Genomic DNA, 24,490 nt, shown 5'->3' with positions numbered 1-24,490 from the left:
TAGCGCCTTTCAGTTCATGGTAGAGGTTTTCTGCTCTGGCAATGGGGAGCCACTGAAGGGCTTTCAGTGGGAGAGTGGGGCCATATGATTTGGAAAGGTCCCCCTGAAGGTGGAGGAGGAGAATGGATCAGGGGCAGCGGTGGAGGTGGGCAGCTGCAGCCAAGCTGGGGCCGCCCTCTGTCCATGCTTAGCGGGAGGCCTCTGGTCATTTTCATCTGGTTACACTTTGACTAGGTGAGGAGGGCCTTCCTTTCCCCCACCCTAATGCTCTAGGAGGCTTGCGAGGGTGTGGACGGCTGAAGGATGGACTAGTTCCATTTGGGGGAGTTGGTTGGAGTGGTCAGATCTGGGCAAAAGCTTGGAACGGAGGGGTTCCTTTGACTGGACAATCAATGGACTGCCACCCATGGGTTACCTTTTTTCAATGACCCCAGACAATAAATGCCCCACTCTCTGCGGTTCCCTGCTGGCCTGTGGAGTCCATGGGATAGAGCTCGGAGGCCTTGCCCTGCTTCAGCTTGGGGAACTTCAGTCTTGTCTGCAGAGGAAGCACATTAGCTTTGCCTGTAGTATCTGAATATTTCTGTCTTAGACCTTGAGCAGTAGCTTTTTGAAACAGGAATGCATTACTTTTGATTTTCTGGGTTCCTCATAACCAAAATAGCAGGTGGCCCACAGCTAGACAAAGAAGCATGTCCTAGCCCGAGGGAGGAACATGGGTCAGGCCCCGGGCTGGCAGAGAGTGTGGTGCATTCCAGACACTGCCAACAAAGCAGCATGGCTGGGACTCAGAGACGCAGCAGGACTCGGGGAGAGGTGAGGTGGAGACATCAGCAGGCCGGGTTATGCAGGGTCTCACAGCTTGAGAGTGGTGGGAAGCTCCAGAAGTCTTCACGTATGCAGGTGTCATAGCCAGGTCGACATTTTGAAAGGACCGCCCCCCCCCCCCCCCCCCCGTTTTGGGGAATAGTGAAGGAGAGCAATGGTAGCAGCTGCGGGGTGGGGGGGGGGTTTGTTGGGAGGCTGTTGGAGTAAGCCAGCTGAATGAGCATGGTAGTTTGGACTAGGGTGCTAGTCAGGGAGGTGGTGAAAAACAGGTGGATTTGGGGGATAGTTAGGGTAAAATTCCTAGGATTGGTGACACAGTGGCTGTGGGGCATGGGGGCAGAAAGCTGTCAGGGCTGCCTGTGGATTTCTGGTCTGGGGGCTGAGTGTAGCGGTGGCCTTCATAGGGTCGGGGAATACTGGAGGAGAGTCCTCTTGCAGAGCAGGTCATAAGTTTGGTTTTGGACATGTAGGTTTTGAAGGGGACTCTGAAGCATCCAGGTGGAGATGCCAGGTAGTCAGGAGGATGTTTGGATCCAGGGGCTAGAAGAAAATAAGGGTTCAAGATAAAATGCTGAAGGTCATGAGCACATAGGTGATAATTAAGGCCGTAGGAGTGGATGAGAGTATCCAGGCATAGAGTGAGAGTGTAGGGAAGAGGCCCCAGGTCCAAGCCTTGTGAAAATCCATCCAGTTGATCCAGAGGTGGGTAAGCCATGTCCCCCATGGCACCCAGAGCCCAGGGAGGCAGCTGAGTCCTGCACAGCCAGGGATCTGTTGTGCAAGACAGCCTCGGCCAAGAGCCAAGTGAAGGGTCAATGAAGGAAAGATCATTTTCAAATGGATAACCTGTTCCATAGGCTGTATATGATGGCCTGTCCTTCCGATCAGACTCAGTTCACCTTTTTTCAGCTTCTTGGAGGAGTCCTATGTAGTGGGTTCACCTGCCCTGTTTGTCCTGATGCCCAGGCTTCACCCACCCCCCACCCCCCCGCCCCCCCATTTCATGGTGGCCAGCCGTCTTGGGTCTCTCCACCTCTGTGTCATCACTGCCTGGTGTGTCTTTCTGGAGCTGGGACAACTCAGCCATATGCTGTGTTTTCACTCTCGGGTGTAGCAGGGAGAAGGTGGGCATGAAAGCAGGGCCTCAGGCTGCCGTGGTCCATGTGTCAGAGGCAAGCAGAGGGAGCTGCTGGGATGGCTGGTGGGGCCCTGGAGGCCAGCCTCAAACCCGAGGTTGTACCTTCAGGGGCTTGTGGCTCTTGGAGAGTGGTTTGACAAAAGCTCGGGGCTGACTCTGAATCTGAGCTACCTTGAGTCACAGCTGTGAATGGGAATATAGCTGTCCAGGATGCTTGAGTGAGCGTCACCTTTGTCATCTGCTCAGGTATACATCAGGGGGGTCTCGGGCTCTTTTGACATACATCTGGAGGTTTCCAAGCCTTCCCTGGGCCATAGAGCCCTGTTCTCAGTTCTGCCCTGGGCCAGGTGGTAGGCAAGCATGAGGAAAGGCACAAGGGGAGAGGGATAAGGCAAGATGAAGGACCAAGGAAGGAAGCCCCTCCCTTGCCATCCTGAGCTGCGGCCCCTCCGTCCCGCCACCAGCAAGCACACCCACTGTTGCCCTTCTGTGTTCCCTCCCCTGCCTTTTAGAACCTGTCCACCCTTCAAGACCAGCGTCAGGCTCAGTTCCTCTGGAAGCCTTCCAGCCTTGCTGGTCTCCCGCAGTAGAGACCAGAGCCCACGGTTGTAGAAGTGACTTATGAGAGCCCTGCTCCGCCGGCCCTCGTTGTGCTTCCTGCCTGCCGGCTTTGTCTTCAAGGAGAGACGATCAGGTTATCCAATACAGGCACGAGTGTTCTAGGGCTCCCGAGCTGTCCCGCAGAGAGCCGGGCGCGTAAGGGGCTGTGCCGCAACCTGGTGACTAACTGGTCAGAAGCTCTGTTCCAAGCTGCTTTTTGTTCATTCCTTCTTGTAGCAGGTATTAGGGCTGAGCTGGATGTCCCTGGTGTGATTTCTTCTAACACGCAGCTCAAAATCAAAAGGATAATAATTATAATCACCACCTTTCATTGCACACGTGGGGGCTGGTGACTGCCCTGGGTGTCTTGCGTATGTATCTCTCCTTCGGTTTCTCACCACAACCCTGCCAGTTTGGGATTCTCATGTCACAGGTGGAAGGAACAGGCTCGGAGAGGTCTCAGGGCAAGTGGCAGAGCTGAGAGGTAGGCCCAGGCACCCCGCGCTGTGCTGCTTGGCTGGAGAGTATTTCTCAGAGGTGGGGACAGATTGGGTCTGGTCAGCCTCGAGATCCTGGCCGCTCGGGGGCCCTGTCTGGGGTGTTTTGGTGCAAAGCGGTGTATTTAATGCTTCGGTCCCCTCCAGTTCTGACATTCTGCAATTCTGTCACCAGCCTGTGTCCTTTCCCTCCAGGGGTGAAGCTGGAAATTCTCTGAAATAGAACTGGCTCCCACTGTAGGTTGTTAGGGGGCCTGCTCTGGGGAGGGCTGAAAAGGGGCTGTGGAGCTCCGAGGCCTTGGTGGAGGCAGTGGGTGCATGGGAACCCCTCAAGGGCATTGGAGACAAGGCTTTTGTCAGAGCAGGCTTCGGCCCTCAGGGGACCCACAGTTGGTCTGTCTGTCCTTGCTCTCTCCTCAAGGGGCATGAGAGCTGGTCAGGGTGCTGGCTGGCCTGGCTGCCCTGGGAGAGACCCTAAAACTCAAGCCTTTGGCATGAATTCAGGGTGTCTCTTCAGGGAGTGCTCCACCCACCCTGGCTCACTTGAGCCGCTGTCTCATCTTGTCTGGGAATTATAAGATTATGACAGCCATCATCTGAAGGAGCTTCTGCTGGTGGCTCCAGGCCCTGTGTGTGTATGTGTGTGTGTCTGTATGTATGTGTGTGTGTGTGTGTGTGTGTGTGTGTGTGTGTGAGACTCTCTTCCTCATCCCACTGCTTCCTTCTACACACTCCCCTGCCCTGTGGCCAGGGTGACTCTGGCTAACCAAGGCTGTGAGGAGGTGTGGCCTTTTTCTTAGGGATTTCCCAATTTCCCTCTCTCAATGCCTCAGTTTCTCTGTGTCCTGGGTTTCCTGTTACCTGAAGCTGCTTTGCCTCCTTTGTCTTTCCCTCTCACAGATATCCCCTTGCTCCCTGGCTCCCCACGCCGGCTGAGCCCCCGGGCAGTGGCCAGAGGAGGCCAGGGCCCCAAACATGGACAGCAGTACCTCAAGGTGCCGGGTCCTCAAGCCCCCAGCCAGCAGGGCAGTTCTGATGGAGAATCTGGCCCGCCGTCACGGGGAAGAAGCTCCCGCAGAGGCTCGGTGAGTACTGGGGTGGGGTAAAGGCTGGCCCTGCTGGGGGCCCCAAGGGAGCCTCTTGACTGGGGCACCCTCCAGCTGGGGGGCAGGTGTGTGTGTGTGTGTGTGTGTGTGTGTGTGTGTATGTGAAAGAGAGAGGGAGAGAGAAATAGGCCCAGGGTTTTTGTGAGGGCCTTTTCCTCTCCTCTGTTTCCAAGTCCCAGCCACGCTGGAGTCTCATGGGCAGAGGACAGACAGAGAAGGGGAGGTGTGAGAGGCCACGTGGTCCCACCTGTTGGTCTGCAGACTCCCTGGCTCCCCTCACAGGTCTGAGGACCCAGACCTCTGCCGGGGCTGCTCAGAGGCTCTCCCCTGTGCCTGGCGCTTCATCTGGTTGCCCAGGTGACCTCTCAGGTGGCTGCAGAAGCAGATGGGTATCAAACCAGTAATAAACAGGGAAACACCCACAGGGAGGGAGGCAGGTCCCTCTCCTGCTCCGCCTTATTCTTTCCCCTCCTTTTCTCTCAACCTCCCACCTCCGGGCTGGCTGAGAGCAGAAGTCGGTCCCCCTGCTGCGGTCTCTGGCAGGGTCCCTCCTGGTGGTTGCAGAGGAGGAGGAGGAGGAGGATGTGGGGCTGAGAGGGGCATAGTGTTGAGTGAATCCCTGTGGGGTGGGGTTGGGGTGGGCCCGGTGAGAAGAAATTGCCCTTTGTTCCAATGGATCCAGAGAACTTGCCGGTGAGTAATCTGTGTGTGTAAGTACGCGTGTGTTTGCAGGCCGGCCAGCAGAGCTGCAAGGAGATGGGTATGTGTGGGTGTGTTCCAGTGCGTGTGGAGGGCTGTGTGTGTGTCAGAGTGCCCTGGGGTGCTGGGAGTGTGCACAGATGTGCGTGCAGGGGAGCTGGTGTGGGGGTGCTGCGTGTAGGTGCTCTGTGTGCGTGTGCTCTGTGTGGCTCTGGTGTGAGGGCACGCGCGGACGTACAGGGCTTTGCTGCTGCATGTGCAGTCCGTGTGTGCGGGCGTCCGTGTGTGCGTGGTTGCCAGAGCGGGTCTGAGGGCGCTGGTGGCCGGGCTGTGGACAGGTGGGTGGAGGGCTGTGTGGGCTGGGTGTGGCAGCAGAACGTAGGCCACTCTGTGCTTTTACTGGGGGAGTTGGGGCCTTTGGGCCTGAGGGGCTTCCTGGTCCACCTCCCCGGGCCCAGAGCACAAGGTCAGCCTCCTCCGTCGCTCGCTCTTCCTCACCGGACCTCGCTGTCCCTGTCCTGTTCTCTCTCTTTCCAGGTCATCAACAACTACCTGGATGCCAACGAGCCAGTGTCCTCGGAGGCCTGTCTGAGCCGCATGCACTTCCACGACAACCAGAGGAAGGTCGACTACGTGCTCACCTACCATTACCGGAAACGTGGGGTGCAACCTGGCCTGGGCTCCCCTGGCCAGTCGCTGGCGATTGTCTCTAATGGGGAGACAGGCAAGGAACCTCATGCTGGGGGCCACGGTGATATTGAGCTGGGGCCACTCGATGCCCTGGAGGAGGAGAAGAAGGAGCAACGGGAGGAATTTGAGCACAACCTGATGGAGGCTGGGCTGGAGCTCGAGAAGGACTTGGAGGTGAGGTTAGGCAGGTGGCAAAGGGCCGTGGGATGGGATGGCCCTGCAAGTTTGGGCCCCTGGTGATTGGTGTCATCTGCAGGGAGCATTGGCTTTGTTCTGGCAGGTGGCATTTTTTTTAATCTGGTGGGCAAACCAGATTTTCTTGTTCAAAGACTTGAGGGAGAGTCTTTGGTGTAAGGATGTGCCAATCTGTTCTGTGGGCGTTGGCCTGGTTAGAGATTGGAGGCAAGTCATTTCTTGCTGGTGCTCAAAGACCCCATCCCGTGGCCTTCTTCAAAGGTTTCATTGAGATGAAGACCCAGATTGCCTGTTGAACTTTGGATCACATTCCTCTATAGGGGATATACTTCACTAAGGAATGTGCTTGCCTGGGGCCCTCTGAGGGAGGTGATTCATTGGAAACTGAACATTGGACATGTTTTATCAACTTGTGAGTGATATATGTTCTCACCTTTGGTCAGTAGCAGCTTAAGGGAATCCATGGAAATCCATTTATCTCCATATCCATCTGTCCATCCTTCCATCCATTCATTCATCCATTGATCCATTTCTTCATATCACAGTGATCCTTTAGAGATGACCTGCCCTAACCATCCCCTCCATACTCATCTTCTACCTTTCCTACCCTCCCGCACCTGCTCCAGCCCTTTGGCCTTATCTTGGTTGTGTGTTGGTCACCCTTACCTCAGGGTCTTTGCACTGGTTGTCCCCACTGCCTTGGGCACCCTTCCCCAGACCTGTGCATGCTTATTCCCTCACTTCAGACCTCTGCCTAAATGTTATCTCTTTCCAAACATCTTCCTGACCATCTAGCTATAGTACTCCCACCCCTTCACTCTGTTCCTTGACCATGCTTTACTTTCCTTCATCACACTTAGCATTGCTACCTGAAACAACATGATAGATTTGGTTTTTTACCTGTGCCCCAACCAGCTTCATGAAGGCAGGGGTCTTGTTTGGTTCACTTCTATATCCCCAGCACCTAGGACAGAGTCTGAAGAATAAAGTAGTGTAGTAGGCGCTTAACAAGTGTTAGTTGAATAAATAAGTGATCTCCCCGAATCTCACGTTCCTCATCTGCAAAACAGTTAAATGCCCTGCTGGGCTGTAGTTTTACAGGCCCCATCAATAGTTGGGGCAATGAAAACACCTAGCACAATGTGTAATATGTAGTAGGTGCTCAATAAATGCTCATTAAGACTCTTTTAAATAGAGTCATGCTGAGGGGTGTGGTGCCATTCTCACCTGTTGTGTAAGATTCAGGTTAATACCCCAAACTGGAAGGGGCCCTCAGGGGTCACTCATCCATTTCTCTCACCCCAGGAAGGATGGCATGTGGCTTGGCTCAGACCCTTGTCCTCCTGACCTGTACTGCTTATCCAGACCCTTAACCTTGGAGGTGCTTCTCTCAATCTTTCCACCAGTGTAGGGACATTGTGCTCTTTGAAGACTAACTGGGGCTCCCTTGCTCCCTTGATTTTCACTTTTTGGAACCCAGAGCTCACTTGGTTCCTCGAACTGGAGTCTGGTGGGAAGGTTTCTTGAGGTAGTGGTTTGTTTTGAGGACCAGACAAGGAGCTCTTGGCACTACTACTGTGGGAGGCTCAGTCCCCACACCTGTCTCTGCGTGTCAGGGAGTGGAGGCCTGGGCCTTGTTCAGCTCCTCAGTTGGGAAACAGCATCATGCTCAGGAGGGTGGACTCTGGAGCCCAGAGACAGATGTTCACATCCTGGGTCTGGCATCAATGAGCCTCACAGTCTGGGGTGAATGACTTGCTCCTTTGGAGTCAAAGTTTCCAAGTCTGTGTAAAGAGGATAGCAATACATTCTTCATTGGGTTGTTTGAAGAGGAAAACAAGACAAGTGAATTAAATACTTAGTAACAGTGCCTGTCACTGCTATTATTATTGTTTAGAGTTGCCAGATTTAGCAAATTCAAGATGCCTAGTTACATTTGAATTTCAGATCAACAGCAAATAACTTTTTAGCAGAAGTATGTCCCATGAAATATTTGGGACCTACTTAGGTCCTTAAAAAATTGTTTGTTGCTGATCTGAAATTCAAAGGTAACTGTCCTGGCAACACTTTTTTTTTTTTTTTTTTAATATTTTATTTATTCATTTGACAGAGAGAGTGAGCACAAGCAGGGGGAGTGGCAGGCAGAGGGAGAGGGAGAAGCAGGCTCCCTGTTGAGCAGGGAGCCCGATGCGGGGCTCGATCCCAGGACCCCGGAATCATGACCTGAGCTGAAGGCAGTCGCTTAACCAACTGAGCCACCCAGGCGCCCCTCGGCCCTGTATTTTGAGCCCACTCGCGTTCTGCATGTGCGTCTAACCCATTTTTCCTAATGGATGAGCACTTTGCAGACACTGCGGTTACCTGGTCACTTCCCTAAGGATATTGGGCACCCACGTTGCCTCCAAGTGTGTGCCACCCCAACAAGATGGAGTAGGAATTGTCCCCTCCTTCCGGGCCAGCAGTCCTGGATCGTCTCCTGCTCACCCCCTGCCCCAGCCTCCTGTTGGTGCTAAACACTGGCTGGCGATTCATCAGCTGGAGCCTCTGAGGGCCCGAGCAGCTCTTCTGGGGGCCTGTTGGGGCCAGCACAACTCTTCACTGTGTCAGGAGCCTGCAGCTGACACCTCACAGGAGCGAGGCCGCCGCTTGGCTGCACCAGGGCAGCAGCGTGGAGGGCAGGTGTAGTTGGCCCCAGCTGCTCGGCTGTCCCTGCCCTGCTGGGCTACACCGTCTTTTAGGCTCTGGTTTCAATCTGATTTTCAAATAAGTGGAGAGGAAATGGGTTTCTATTAGAGACCCATTAAAAATCATTCATTTAGCCTTACAGATCAAAAGAACTTTGCATGCATCAAATCCTAACTGATTGACTATCATAGGAATCATTTCCGACCCTGGTTGCTATCTGAGTGTGCTTGATACAGGATGATGATGGGTGCATACCTTCCATTTGGTGTTTCACTTTTTCATTCAGTGGGCGTAGTTCCATGTATTACATTGTCCATGTTCATATTTTAAAGGCCATTTGGTGTTTATCAGATGACTAAATGACAGTTCGCATATGTTTTCTTACGTGTAGCCATTCAATTACAATTTCATTTAAAGACATCGCTGGAGATGCCTGTGGGCCTGTGGGTGGCAGAGACACCTGCCTCCTCACTGCCAATTTGGACACATGAGGGCGACCTGTCTGGAGATGGGCATCGCTGCTGAGTGGGAGGCGAATGTGAGCATTCGAGGGACTCACCCACCTCAGGCCTCCAGACGGGGTTGTGGAGTGGGTGGGCTGAGGAAGGCCTTCTGTGACACACCTCCTCCCAACCTCTCCCAAGCCCCCTGCCCTGACCCAGACAGCTGGAAGGACAGAGGCACAGGCTCAGATGAACGAGGGGCACCAGGGGGATCCCAGAGCCAGGTGCAGTGCAGTGCACGTGGTGGGCCCGGGGCATGTGTGGACTTGGGGTGTAAAGGCCTTCTCCCACCCCGCAGGCCCTGAAACTCCAGCAGGCATGGCCCACAACTTCATCTGTGTGGGCAGCTGGACCTTCCAAACTGGGAATGGAGGAGAGGGCATTGACGGGGGTGCCGGGGGCCCTCTTGCCCTGGGCTAGCTCTCCCGGGATTTGGGCACCAGAGAACCGATAGCAGAAGCTGCCTTTATTCAGCGTGATCTGGCATCTCTGGCAGGTCCCTGGGCGGCTTTGGGCAGAGGCAGGCATGGAAGGGGCAGAGTGCCAGCCAGGAGGCGCCAGGGGCCCACAGCTTTATTCAGGAGGCAGCGCTCCGCTCTCTGACTTGGTATCAGGTGGGAGCCCAGGACTGAACAAATCCCTTCCCTCTCTGCAGAGAGGAGACCTTCCCACAAGCCACAGGATGGCCCCGACACCTGACTATTTGCCCTGTAGCCTTGGACGTCTGGCATCTCAACCTGAATTACTATACTGAGCCAGAGAAAGAGGCTAGGGGACAACTGAGGTATAGGACATCATGATCTCCCCCGGGGGCTCATTTAGGGGAAAAAAATGTGGGCCAAGAAAATTTGAATGTCTTCTCATTTTCTTAAACCTAGAGGCCACTGTTTCTTGACCTTTGTCATCACGGCCTGTTCCCACTTCCCTTTTCAGAAGGGCTTTTATACATCTGATTCAGCAGCTGGTCGGATCATGTGTCCTCCTAGGCCTCTGGACGGAGCTGGGGTGACTTTGGGAAATTGCTCTCTATCATTAATCTGTGGTTTTAGGGGAGGAAACCAACTTCCCTGATTGCCTTCTGTGTGCCTGCTAACGTGGACTTGTGCTCCGTCAGTTAGTCTCGTGAACCCCTGCCAGGTGCCTGTTACCCTCATGTCTCTAAGGAGGTGAGAGAGGCTAGTGTCTCCATCACGGGGACGTCTACAAAGTGATCCAGCTGGGATTTGAACTCCGTCTGAGCTTCTGGGGTCTTTGTCATACCAGGACTGACTGCCAAGCCCTCGAGAGCACCTTCCTATTCCTCCTTCCCCGGAATTCTTAGGAGAGGCTCCAGGGAACACAGGGGAAGAGGCAAATGTGGATGTAATGACGCCCCGGTGCGTGCTGGGTCTTGGTGGTGGCTGCTTGTGTGCTCACGAGTGCGGGAGCTCGCGCACTGCTGACGACTTGGCTCGCGCTAAGGGCTTAGGAAACCGGGCTGATTTCCCCCGGCTTTGCCTGTGTTCCTGTCCCGTGTGCCCCACCCTGACGCCGCAGGCGGGAGCCTTCGGCTTCTCGCCTGCCTCTCTTTCCCGCCCCCAAGGGACCTTCAGGGGACACAACAAAGGCAGCCCCGGCAACCCCTGCCCCTGGGACTGCACAGCTCAGCAGGGCAGAGCCTCCGCGGGGCTGGCTGGACCTCACTTCCCCGGGGAGGCCTCTCCGCAGCCTGGGCAGGGGTACAGAGAGAAGGGAGGAAGTCAAGCCCCCCCAAAACTGGGGACATTTTTCCAAGGAGTTTAAAAAATTAACAGTGTCCTCACTCGATGCTAATGGCATCCCCGCTGAGGTGGTCAGAGCGGCTCTTGTCCCCTTGTCATAGGAAACCTAAAACGCCTTGTCAGGCCGGTGAGGAGCCGGGCTGGGCCTTGCAGCTGCTCCCCCTGTTCTCTTAAAACGACTGTCCAGGGGCGGCATTTTGTCTACACAGACCCCTACCCGGAGATGAGCAGTGTCCAGGTTGTGAAAGAGGTCGTGCAGTGGGTCTCGTGGAAGGCAGGCCGAGGGTTTCTGCCGCTGGGGTGTGGCTCCCTCTCAGGTCCTTCACGCCTGGGGTCTTTCATCTATTGGCCAGGGCTTCCACAGCTCTCTAGGGTTCCTCAAAAGGGGCTGGAAGGAGTGTCCCACCCTACAGAGCAGAGGGCAAGATGCCTGGCCTGGCTGAGGGCCCCTACCTGGGCACCACCAGAGCTGGCTGGCTGTCCTGCTGGTTTTCTGTTACCAGGTGCAGCCGGTGAGGTATGAGAAAATGCGACCATGGGATATTAGAACTGGGAGGGCTTTGGATCATTTCTTTCACTTCTGTCAGAGAGCAGGGCCTATGGTTGAGAGGATGTGGCTTGTACAAGCTCATGTAGCTAGTTAATGTCTTAAGTAAATGAAATCTTGGTGATGGGGAGTCTGCGCTACAAGCAAGTCAAGAGGGTGAGCTTCCTTCTGTTCAGTCTGTCGTCCTTGTAGCTGAGTTCCCATCTTCTTGCATGGCCGAGGTCCGACGGGTGCTCCTGGTCCCACTGCGCCAGGGTCCGTGGCTGGTGCCTGTTCTCCCGTAATACGCCGTGCTGGTTGTTAAATATTTTGAGTATCCCTTATGCTTTCCAAGGCTATTGGCATCAATCCCTGCATTTGGTGAAGAGGGGGTCAGGGGATAGTTGGTCTCTGTCCTGCTAATCATTCCCCTTCAGGGCAATGCTAGAGGTTTTGGTCTCTGAGAGAGACACAGAGAGAGAGAAGTCCCTTCTCCATTTGTCAGCTGATAAGTTCAAGGTTTTTGCGGGCTTTCACCTCAGCTGGGCAGTCACCTCAGCTGTAAAGACACTCAAGGGATCAGCTCCGGGGGAGACCTGCCGGGCTCTGTTTCTGCCACCCTCTCCTGCCTCTCATTTAGCAGATCTTTTTTTTTTTTTTTTTTTTTAAGATTTTATTTATTTATTTGACTGAGACAGTGAGCAAGGCAGAGAGAAGGAGCAGGGGCAGAGGGAGAGGGAGAAGCAGACTCCCCGCTGAGCAAGGAGTCCATTGTGGGGCTCGATCCCAGGACCCCGGGATCATAACCCAAGCTGAGGGCAGACGCTTAACTGACTGAGCCACCCAGGTGCCCTCATTTAGCAGATCTTGACTGAACATTTGCAGGTGCCACATCCCGGGAGCTGATGACACATGTGACTAAGATGTGGTCCTTGCCTTCAGGGGGCGCTGACCTGATTTCAGATAGTCACCTAAAGTCGATCTAAAGGTGCAGTAAGAGAGCGTACTGGGAGAGTGACAGGCTGGGTGATTCCCAGTCCTGCCTCTGCCTGGAAGCTCTTAGCTGGATCACCGTCCCTCTGCCTGCCCTGGATGCTTGGGTCCTGGCAGAAGTGAGCAGGCTGAGTCTTCTACTCTTATCAGGTCTCTGGGCAGGATTCACTCTCTGTACACTGAGCCGCTGGGGGATGCTGTGCAGGTTAGAAGGTTTAGCTCAAGCGGGTGTTGTATGTGGCAGGGTCTTTGAGCCTTCGAGGTCTGGAGACACCCGGGAGTCATATCTGATGCTTGGTAGGTGGTGAGGATGGGCCTGGGGCTGCTTCAGCATGAAGCATCTCCTCACTGAAGATGGGGTCTCCTTGTCACTCCAGGTCAGCTCATCAGGGTGCCTTGATACCTCCTATCTGATGACCCTGGGGCTATGAAGCAGCGTTCAGGAACTCTTTAAACCTTGGGGGTTCTGTGAATAGAATTCAGGGGCGGAATTTATAAACTTGGATGGTAAAAAATTGTGCTTTATTTTCACCAACACTTAACTGGAACTTAGCGGTTACTTCACCTAAGGATATGGGCGCAAACCTACATTACTATGAGTTCCTGTGAGTTTGTCGCCGATAGAAATCACACATAGATTCATATTGGGTTCTATAGTTGTTGCATAAATCTCCAAAAGCATGGATACTCATCATTACTTTGAAATTATGACAATTTTGAGATATGCTGCCAGGTCTTGCTCTGTAATGTATTGATAAGGCTGCAAGTATATGACTAGATCACGAGTTTAAATATTTTAGTAACTGTATTTCTATATACTTCGTCCCTCCTTATTCTGTATAATTATTTTACACATCTAAAAATATTCTAAGAAGAGGTCTATAGATTTCTGACTGTCTTAGGGCTCCAAGGCCCCAAAAAGATCACGAATCCCTGCACATAACCCCTAAGACTTAGGAGAAGCGTCAGGCAGTGAGTGGTGGTCCCGCCTGGCTGCTGGGGGAAGGGAGATCCCATGGGTACACCCACTGGCTACTCCCTGGAGTCTGGCTGGCTCAGATAAGGTTCCTGAGGCGTCCTGAGGCAGGGGCCTAATTTGAGGGGCGTGCCAACTGAGCACACTTGTGACATCAGCTGAGCCCTTACATGCTGCGGCCCCTGCTACTTGGGGCCTGCCTGGCTAATTGCATCCAGAAGCATGGGCTTTAGTCCATGATATGCTTGACCCCAAGAAGGACATGGAGAGGAAAGAGGGTTGGGCTGAGACCTGGGTTCTAGGTCCCGTTCTGCCACCCACCAGCTTCTTTCTGGACCCTGACTTCCCCATCTGGAAAAGGAGAAGCTTGGGCATCATCAGGGATTCTCAGACTGTGTACTTGAGAGTCCTGGCTTCCTGTGACTTACACTGATGTCGTCTGTGCTAAAATAAAACTTGATACTGTTTTCTCATTTAACTGGAAAATTGCAGTGATAAAGATAATTTTCTCAATTTAAAATTGTTCTTAGGGGTGCCTGGATGGCTCAGTTGGTTGTGTCGACTCTTGATTTTGGCTCAGGTCATGATCTCAGGGTCGTGAGATCAAGCCCCACGTTGGTCTCTGTGCTGGCTATGGAGCCTGCTTAAGATTCTCTCTCTCTCCCTCTGCCCCTCCTCTACCCCCCCAAAATTGTTTTTTTTTCCTTAAACCTTTGGAGGCTGGCCTGCCAGGAAGCACTTGCTGAGGGCAGAGGAAATGGATGAAAAGTACAAGAATACTAATGGGAAAACTTAGAATTGGCCAATCATATTTAGTTTTGCAACTTAATTTTGGTTGTGGTTTTCTGTTGTCTATCCTGTGAGTTCTTCCGCTAAAATTTGTCTTTGTCTGAATGTTGGGATTAAGCATGCTGGTATTCGAAGGACTTTTGTAAAGAGTTCTGCAAAGAGCACGATGACCTGGAGGTGTTCTAGCAGCTCTTGTGGTCTTCAGGGCCCCTGCCTGCTTGGGCAGTTGTGAGTGTACGGCACCTGGGGATGCATTCTGCTAAGAAGGCTGACCTTCGTTCTGGATGAGCAGAGGGCGAGTGGATTCGTGAGTCGGAGTGGGGTGATGGCTCTCCTCCAGGGGAGATAGTGCTCATGTTTCCTTCAGGCCACGAACAAAAGCTATAGTGGCCCTGATGTGTTCTCAGCCTTCCCTGTTCTGTGCACCATGACTGTGAGGAGGACAGACCGACAGTACTTTGGAAGCAAAAGGAAGAAGAGCTGGCAGGGTTGTTTAGCCACGTCACCGTCTCCTGAAGTGGACAGTGCCCTGTGGAGACCCCATCCCTCTTGACCTGGAGCTCAGCTAAGGTAAGAGTGTCATGAATCTCCCCAGCAGGATTCATGGAGATTGCCATTTATGGCGTGATGGCTCCCAGGAAGCCCTGGGTGGATTCTGATGGCTTCCAGAATGTGTTCACCATCTGTTGAGCATCGCAGGTTTGGGGGTCTCATCTGCTGCAGACCAGCCCACCGTGGATAGCAGCCAGACTCCGTGTCCAGCTCAGCAGTCCCAGGGCCCGGGTGCCCACTGGCATTCTTATAATTGTCTTGTTGAGTTTCCGCTCAGGGATCCATCCATTGCTGTCAGGTGTCGAAGGGTGGAGTATTTCTGGCTGTGAACGTCGTAGCTAAAGCTGTGTTTCCCCCTACTCTCTGAACTCGTCCAGCCCAGGGAACTTACACTTAGCTCATCCACAGGCCCTTGGAGGGTCGAGGCTTCCCAGGCTGCAGAGAGGGCCTGTGGCGTTTTAGCACCTTTTTTAGGAACAGGAAGTCATAAGGAGTGGAATTTGATGGGTATGCTGTTCTGTTGTGTTTTCTTTGTCAAGTGCAGACAGAGGAACCCCAAAGGCTTTGGAGCTGAAGCCCCGGGGCCCTAAGAGCTTGCGTGGGTTTGCTGCTGGCTCCCTGCACACACCACCCATCCCTCGTTACAGCGTTGTGTGTGTTGCTATGTACTGTTCTCACCGCGCACCATGGGGTTGGAGGGGGTGCATTCGGACCAGCTCACGCCGTGGTCTGTGAGCAAGGTCTGGGAGTTCCAGCTCTGCTAGTGGCACGTTTTAGAAAACCAGTGGCTATTGGTAGGAGTTACTTCCTGCAGGTCCCCTGGACTTGCCCAGCAGCCGAATGTAGTGGGAAGAACTTTGTGTGTAGAGGGCAATGAGCAGGATTCACTGCCATGTGCTTTTGTGCAAGTTTGTCAGCCGTGCTGGATTGGTTTTCTTATCTGAGGTCTGTAGCCAGCACCTTCCACTGTTGAAAATACTTCATAAACTTCAGAAAATGAAGTGTCCTTGTTTTCACAGTTCTTTATAGGAATGGTGTGGGGTTTCCTCTTTGCCTTGGGTTTTCGTTGCTATTGGGCCTGAGTTGGCTCTCCCACCTGTCCATGCTTTGCTTTAATTTTCCAATTTTTTAACCTCCCTGTGAGCTGAGTTGAATACCCCCCCATGTTCTGAATGAATTAAAATGCCTACTGTGTGGATTAGGCACCCCAAAGGGAGGAGGAGGTGCAGGGAGTTTACTGTCTAGCTGGGAGATGCGATAGACTCATGAGGGCACATGTGATGACTGCTTCTTTTCTGGGTCAGGAAGTCTCACCGTTTCAGTTTTCTGAATACCGTGATGGTGATTTTGAATACCACTGCTTACCTGTTGTAGGATTTTCAGGATCGCCATTTACTATCTGTACTGTTATTTGTTGAATATTTTTGCTAAATTGGCTCACTTTTTAAGTTTAAATTCATCTTAAAAGGAAATATTATATTGTTATAAATGGAGAACCGATATCACTGGCCAACAAATAGACAATAATGCGAAAATAAACCACACCAGAAACAAAATAACCTTATTAATTCCTGGCTGGACACAGCTGGCTGCTGAAGATCTCAGGCTGGGGGGGCCTGCTCACTCTCGCTTGAGAAATGAGGCTTCGCTAGTGTCGGAGGTTAAAGGTATATTGGCATCTAACGGAGACTTTATCTTTGCAGGATAATTGGAAAGGGTTTAACTTTCTCACTATTTAAAAATGCTATTTTTTTTTATTTTTTTTATTTATTTTTTTTTTATTTTTTTTTTTATTTTTTTTTTTTTAAAGATTTTATTTATTTATTTGACAGAGAGAGACACAGCGAGAGAGGGAACACAAGCAGGGGGAGTGGGTGAGGGAGAAGCAGGCTTCCAGCCGAGCAGGCAGCCCGATGCGGGGCTCGATCCCAGGACCCTGGGACCATGACCTGAGCCGAAGGCAGACGCTCAACGACTGAGCCACCCAGGCGCCCCAAAAATGCTATTTTTTTTTTTAAAAAAGATTTATTATTTTAGAGAGAGAGAGAGTGCATGCGCGTGCACATGTGAGTGGGGGGAGGGGCAGAGGGAGCGAATCTTCAGGCAGACTCCCTGCTGAGCACAGAGCCCAACATGAGGCTCCACCTCACGACCCTGAGGTCATGACCTGAGCCGAAACCAAGAGTCAGATGCTTAACTGACTGAGCCCCCTGGGCGCCCCTGAACATGCTATTTGATACACTGTTGTATCTGTCTATTATTTGATGCTCCCTGTTCCGAACTTGGGCAACATCACAGAAGCGCTTAGTACACCCTATGAACTTCACTTGTCCCTGGATAAGACTGAAGACTTCGAGAACCGGGATTGTGTTTTCTGCTTTATTTCTTCGTACAGTGTCTGGCACGTAGTAAATACTCCACCGTGTTTGTTGAATTGATTCAAAGCGTAGCAAAGACAGTATACTGTAGCGTCAAGGGGAGGGAGAGAGCCGTAAGAGTTGGGCTTGTCAGGGAAGGCTTTCCAGAGGTGGGCCTCTCACAGCCACCTGGAACCTGTCCCTTTGCTGCTCCTCATGAGCCCTCTCCCGTTCTTCCTTCTCCTTCTTGGTTCCCTCACCTCCTTCTCCAACCAGGGAAGAGAATAAGCTGCTTCCCTCTCAGAGCCGCCTACCCTGAGGAGAAGGCTGAGGGGCGCAAAGACCGGGTTGAGGGGTGGGAGGAGTGGGGGGAGGGGGGAGGGGGAGGAAGGGGGAGAGGTTGGGTAGGGAGAGCTGGGCAGTCAGGGGAACTGCAGGCTAGGCCTGAGCTCTTACAGGCTGCCCTCAGGTCCAGCACTAAGGGGAGTCTGGTGCCCTGGGGGTTGTCAGCTGTCCTGTTGTGTCATTCCATCCTCCTTCCTCTCTAGCTGCTTCCCCTTCTTCTTTCTGCCAGCACTGTCTAGCTCTGCACTGGTGGGCAGACCCCCAGCCCCAAAGACCACTATGGTGAAGCACTTAGTGGCGGTTGTGTTTATGGGAGGCTGGTCTCTGTGATGGGATTATACAGTCCCCCAGAAAAAGACGCAGACACCATTTTCACGGGTCCGGAGCTGCCCATATGATCCATGGCTGTGCCCCGAAGGGCCGTCTGGCATTGGGACCCTACTTTCATCTATCCCTAGTAGTCCGGTGTTGTGTGTGGGGGGGTACCTGTTCTCTCCCTCCTGCCATGGGAATCTGGACCCTTCCCTCCCTGAGCATCTTACTGCTGCTTTCCAAGTTCCTAGTAATGGCCAAAATTACTTCTACTGTGCTCAGTACATCTAGTAACTCATTCAATCCTGGTAACAACCCTCTGAAGTATTTATTACTACTGTCGCTCTTGTAGATAAGAGCTGAGGTTACCCAACTTGGTCAGGGTCAATCAACTGGTGTCAGGAAGGGATTCAGACAGACCCTGAGTCTGAGCTCTCAGTCACTGTGGTATCCCATCTCTCCAGGGATAATGCTTCTGTCACCTGAGCCTGGTGTGGGGAAGGGATGGCCTTATTCTCACCATTGGGGTTGCCAGCAGTTAAAGCAGGTTCAGGAGAGGAGAAAGCAGCCTCTGAACTTGAGAGTATTCTCTGCTTACCTCTTTGCTCCCTGTGGTGCACACCTGTCTTCCCTCCTATCTCCGTGGGAGGTCACGGGTTGGGAATTGTTGCACCCCACAGATAACTTTTAATTACAAGGTTTGTACTTTGTGTTTGTGGCAAGAATCAATCCGCTCAGGATGGGCCCTGAGACCATTAAATGGGTGTGGAGCCAGCAGGCAGGGACGAGAGGCAACAGGGTTGCCCAGGAAGCGGGGGACACGGCAAGAACTGGAGAGCGCACAGGTCCGGAGCTGCTTGGGACCCCAGTAGGGAGGGCAGTGAGCCAGGGTGGAAGGTCAGCTTCCCTGGAGAGCAGGGCTGGGATGATCCCCAGGTGTGTGTACTACCTTTTCCTGCCTTCAGGCAGCAGAGTGGGTATGGGGGGCCAGGTGGCATTGGTCTTGAGTGTGCTCAGCCTTCCTTCTGTGTGGCTTCTCCCTGTCCCGTTTTCCCATCGCTCCACATCCTCTGCATGGACTCTCGGGTCTTTCCTTCAGACCCTTCACATTACCCTGCTTTGTAGCGTCTGCACTTTAATGGGGATCAAAGCTTCAGGCTTTTGGGCACCAGCAGGTGGAGCGGGGCTCTGGAAATCACACCATACTGGCTCGCTCTTTTTCCAAGAACCATGGCCCCACACAGGCCTCCCTCCTGCCTTTCCCCCAGCTGTCATAAGCCGCTTACCTTAGAGCCTAATGCTGTAACAGCCGGGTGACATTTGGGATGGAATGCCCTTAAGTGCAAAGGCTTCTCCTCTGATCTGGGATGAAGGAGGAGGATGTGATCAGTACATCTGGCGGGGCATGGGGGGGTCAGTGTTTAATGAAGGAAACAGAAGACAAACGGTCCTTCAGGGCCATGCACGATGATCCCTGTACATGTGCAGGGTTATTCCATGTGTGGCTACTTATGGAGGGGGAATGGTTAATCTGCTCATGGCCTCCTGCGTTCTGGGTCATTCCCTCCTGCTGTTAGGATGCTCAGGAAATGGAAGCTAATTCAGTCATTAATCCTAACCTAAGCCAAGCTGAATCAGACAGATACGCTGAGATCTTCCTCCCTCAAATGCAGAGTGTAATGCCCTCCAGGACCAAAGGGCTGTGGTTTATCTGTGCTGCCCCTCACCTTCACTGGTTTGGGTAATTGCCAACTGCCCAGACCTTGTTTGCATATGTACGTAGGTACACATCCTAACTATTCTGCTGTGACGACTGGAACCAAGGGGAACAGGGCTGGAAGGTTTCCTGAAGGAGAAAGTTTTGATGTAAGTGAAGCTGGAATGCCAGCCTGAATCTGAATCCCAGCTCGGCCACCAAGGGATGTCTAAACTTCGGTGAATCATGTGACGTCTCCTGTCCCTTCAGTTTTCTCATTGGATCTCTTTGAATTGTTTCGAGGAAGCATCTTACACATGGTGGACACTTAATATTGGTCAAGGACATAAGTGATTCAGTTTTGGTTACTATTCTAGTTCCTTAATTTCAGATCTGGAGATCTCTAAAGCACTTTGTCTTTTTCTGGCCTCTAGGCTGACCTGTCTATAAATGAGGTGCAGTCTCCCATCCAAGTGATGCCCATCTCCCTCCTGGCCTGGCTTCATGGACTAGTGGCAGATTGTGACACCTGCCTGTTGTCACATGCCCTGGGGAGCCCCCCTTTAGAAGGCTTTTTTTTTTTTTTTCTTTTCTTCTTTCTGGAGTCTCTGGAAAGCTCTCTCAAACACCTTACCAGGCTGACTGGTCACTCGCCTGGAATCAGAGACACCTTCGCCTCCCTAGGTCTTCAATCTTTGTGCCCTGGTTTGAGTGGGCAGTCTCGCCCGTTACACTGAATTCTGGATTTTAAAATCCTCATCGGGCTTGAAGTATTTTCATGTCAGTTGTTATAGTAAGTCCCTTTTCAAAGTGAATAATCAGCGTCGTTGATCTGCTTTCTAAACCTGGACTTTCACATCTCAAGTTTGAAGGGAGGCACCTTTTCCTCTGTGCTTTGGTGGGAAATGCTATACACCGTTCAACTCTAAGCACATTCTGGCCTATGAACCTACAGGAGGAAGAGAGAATATAAACCGGCTCTCTTGCTTGCTGGTGCGGTATCGGAAAACTCAAGAGGGAAGTTCTTCTTGGGGTCTAACCTAACTCCCTCCAGAGCAACTGCCTGTTGGTGAAGGAGCTGATCAGATGGTATGCATTTGATTGGCCCCGCTGGGTCTCATGTACCTGGAGATTTGTCTCCAGAGCCTCATTTTGAGCTCCCATGTCCTACGCAATGGAGCCAGTGGGAGGACTGGAAAATATCTTCTTTATGGGCCTGAGGTGGAGGGAGTCTGGCAATTTTGCAGATTGGGGCTCTTTTCCCAGCGTTGTTTGAGACTCAGGAGAGTTGTGTGACTTTTCCCAGATCTTGTATTTCAGTGTTTGTGGCTGGTTTGGGTTCCTCCATTTCTGTCTCCCGTGGCATCGATAAACAGGCCAGCTTACTGTTTTCTGCAGAGTCACATTTTCCTTGGTGGGCTGCATGAGACGTCTGCAGGTCATCTTGTCCTACAGGCTTCCTGTGTCCATGTCCTTCAAACATCTTCCCAGAGACTTCTCCATCACTTCACATAATATGTCCCTATGCTTTGTAGTGACAAGGTTCTTTCTAGAGTCTGACTTGAACCTCTCTTGCTGCCATCACAAGTCCTTGGTGCACCTAGTCCTGGCCTCTAGAGAGACCAAGAACAGCTGTTGTGGCCCCGCCCCTGTTCCTTCCTTGTTCTTGTTGGGGTATCACCTCCGTGCATCCAGCTCGTGAATCCCCCAGCAATTTCTTTGTCACTAGATCACATTGCAAGCTCCTGTCCAAATGCTGTCTGGCCGCTTCCTGTTCCAGGCATCCCCCTCCCACCTGCGTATTTGTGTTTCAGATTATTTATCCCCAGATGCAATGGCCACATTTTTCCAGGTTGAATCTGCTCGTTGTTACTTCCTGCCTGGGTCTGCTAACATCTCCAGGTCCCTTTTGCAGCCTCCGCTTGCTGGGCGGTGTGCAGACCGAATGGAGCGAGCGGGACGGGGAGAGCCTGTTCTCTTGCTGAGAGGGGCCCCACCCCTCTGAAGTCAAGGCCCTCCCCAGGAGGACATCTGAACTGATGAGCACAGAAAGCCATCAAATGCTGCCAGTAGGGGGACGACCTACGTGGAAACCTGTCCCAGCTGTTCGGCTTTCTCGTGGTCTCCTGAGCTGAGAACAAGGGGACGCCTTCCTGCCCTCTTGGCCTTGGCTCTGTCCGAACAGCCATCACCAGTTCTAATTAAATACTCCGCAGATGAAGCCACCGTGCCAGAGAAGGGGGTTGGGGCCATTTCCTGTCCAGGGAGGGGGCCGGACCAGGATGGCAGGGCCACACAAGTTAAATGCAGAGGGAGAGCGAATGCTCCCCCTGTTTTTTTTTCTTTTGGAAAAGGAAGAGTTTATTTCATTTTAGTTTTTCCTCTTTTATTTTATTGTAAGCCCCGATGACTCAGAACGTCAGAGTTGCAAGGGCCTTTTGAGAGTCTTTAATGCTCATCTCATTTTACACATGGAGGCCCATGGAAGTTTGGTAACTTTCTGCAATTCCCAGAAGCATTATAAATGGTCCCCTGCCCTCTCGATGGGTGCTGAGTATTAGGCGTGGAAAGTTAAAATCTCTCAAGACTAGGAGATGCTCAGCAACAGATGCCTGTCCAAACAAGCCTGTCCTCCCCCTGCTGTTCTTTCTTCATGCCTCCCCTTGACCCAGAGCTAGAAGGCAAAGTCGGGTGCCGTGGTGGTAACTCTCTAGCCTCCCAGGGCTCTTGGTTGATCTTGATTAAGTTGAGGTCCAGGGGCGTGAATGCGGGGGAGTCGGATGCTGCTCCCAAGAGCCAGAGCGTGGCACAACCTGAGTGGCAGGGGGAAGCCGTTAAAGACGGAACTCCTTGTGCATCCTGCCCCCATGCCCCGATTCTCTTTCTCCCTATCCCAGCAGAGCTTCTGAGTTTTGAACATGATGCTATTTAGGAGGCTTCCTTAGAAGATGCTGATGAATTTGGAGTGATTTTAAAATTCATCTGGGGAAATAAACAGCTGCAGCTTGAAACATAAACACACACATTTGTGCTGCTATGTCCCCACCCCCGCCCAACCCCAGCCATCTAGGAAAAGCGAACACACCCAAACCACGTAGAAACACAGAAACCTGTGTGGTTGGGCTGGACGAGCGCAGCGAAGGGAAAGGGATGCGCTGTCCTTCAGGCTGGCATGTATGGCGCTAGGAGGTCGCAAGGTCTTAAGAACGTGGTCTGGACTCTTAGAGACCTTTGCATCCCTGGTTCATGGGAACTCCTCGCAAGACAGGGCTGTCTCTCTTTTCTGAAAACCTTCTGCTTCCAGAGGGAAGGGGGAGGAGAAAGGGGACAAGCATTTGTGGTCACCTGAGTACACGCTGGACTCATATTCTCTTCAAGCTGTTGTGAAAGTTTTCAATTTTATAGAAATTGGAGGTTTTTGGAGATGGAGCTCCGTTTGAGAGCCCTGTACTTTCCAGGACACTGTGCTGCCAGTGGGGTTCCCTGGTGTCTGTGGGCCTTCCTGACTAAGGATCTTGGAATCCCTAGTCTTTGAGGGACCATGTGATTTTGCAGGATAGCTGTGAACCTATGACATGCATCTGTTTCCTCCTCTGAAGATGGAAGTCATGCGATTTGGCTATTTGGCTCAGCTGTTAGAATTCCTAATAACATGAAGTCTGTAGTCCTCTGAGCTGTGATCAGGGATGACTATTAAAGCAGTATTTGCTGGCCTCTGAGCTGGAAGCACCATCCAGAGGGGTTGTTTTCATTAGTCTACTGTGCATCTACCATGCCTGGGCACTTGCTGGGCTGAACGCAGAACCCCAGCTCAGGCAGACAGCAGGGAGGGTCTCTCCCACCTTAGCGAGAGACAGCCAGCTTTTTGGCTGCAGCTTGGTTTTACATCCCCCCACCCCCTTTTTTCTGCCTTTAGGAACCCCTCTTTCAACCCTGTTACCCCTCAGTTATGACCTGCTCACTCTGCCTCTTCATAGCCAGGCTTAAACTTCCTGTTGAAGTGTAACATATATCAGAAAAACATAAGTGTACAAAGTGTAAGTGTGTAACCAAGTGGATACATGTGTGTAACTGCCACCCAGATGAAGAAATAGAATATTTCCAGCCCTCCAAAAGCCCCGTTGGGCTTCTGCCCAGTCATGGGCCCCTGTCCAAAGGTCCTAATATCCTACTAGCTTCATGCGTGAGTATTGCCTATTTCTGAATCATTCAGAATAAGTGGAATCACTCAGTATATACTTAGTTCCTGGCTTTTGTTGTTGTTGTTAAACATTATGTGTGTGAGATTCATCTATATTGTGTATAGTGGTGGTTTATTCATTGCTATAAAGGTATTTATTTTGTTGTTTGAGTGTACCACAATTTACTTATTCATTGTCAGTGGATGTTAGGGTTGTTTCCTGCTTTAGGCTATGAATAGTGTTGCTTTGACTGTTCTTTTTTTTTTTTTTTCAGTCAACTTCAATTCTTTTTTTTTTTAATCACTGAAGAATAAAAAAAGTTTTTTTCTATCATACAGAGGTAGGCCATTGTAGGGATTGAATTAAAAAACATTTAAAATTATCTCAATCATTGTGATGGTCTATTAATTGAACATCTTACAACGGGGATCTATTAAGTTTTTTTTTCTTTCTTTTTATTAACATATAATATATTATTTGTTTCAGGGGTACAGGTCTGTGATTCATCAGTCTTACACAACTCACAGCACTCACCATAGCACATACCCTCCCTAATGTCCATCACCCAGCCACCCCATCCCTCCAACCCGCCTCCACTCCGGCAACCCTCAGATTGTTTCCTGAGATTGAGTCTCTTATGTTTGTCTCTGTCTCTGGTTTCACCTTGTTTCATTTTTCCCTCCCTTCCCCTATGATCCTCTGCCTTGTTTCTCAAATTCCACATATCCGTGAGATCGTATGATATTTGTCTTTCTCTGATTGACTTATTTCGCTTAGCATAATACCCTCTAGTTCTATCCATGTCATTGCAAATGGCAAGATTTCATTTTTTTGATGGCTGCATAATATTCCATTGTATATATATACCACATCTTCTTTATCCATTCATCTGTTGATGGACATCTGGGCTCTTTCCATAGTTTGGCTATTGTGGACATTGTTGCTATGAATATTGGGGTGCAGATGCCCCTTCGGATCACTACATTTGTATCTTTGGGGTAAATACCCAGTAGTGCAATTGCTGGGTCATATGGTAGCTCTATTTTCAACTTTTTGAGGAAC

At 51.6% G+C, this 24,490-nt stretch overlaps 1 protein-coding gene across 1 annotated transcript in view; it reads left to right on the top strand.

The window, feature by feature from the left end:
* The window catches only part of ANO2 (anoctamin 2), a 319,849-nt gene that overhangs the window by 20,490 nt on the left and 274,869 nt on the right, over positions 1–24,490 (top strand). The window contains exons 2-3 of the mRNA XM_081818921.1: positions 3,964–4,148; positions 5,406–5,732. Of these exons, the coding sequence (XP_081675047.1) occupies positions 3,964–4,148; positions 5,406–5,732 (512 nt within the window). The remainder of the gene's footprint in view (positions 1–3,963; positions 4,149–5,405; positions 5,733–24,490) is intronic.

This window comes from Leptonychotes weddellii, chromosome 5, assembly GCF_054177405.1.
Source record: "Leptonychotes weddellii isolate Sample4059 chromosome 5, ASM5417740v2, whole genome shotgun sequence".
Taxonomy (NCBI): domain Eukaryota; kingdom Metazoa; phylum Chordata; class Mammalia; order Carnivora; family Phocidae; genus Leptonychotes; species Leptonychotes weddellii.
The sequence above is the reverse complement of the archived record's forward strand: the minus strand, read 5'-3'. Positions and strand labels throughout refer to the sequence as shown.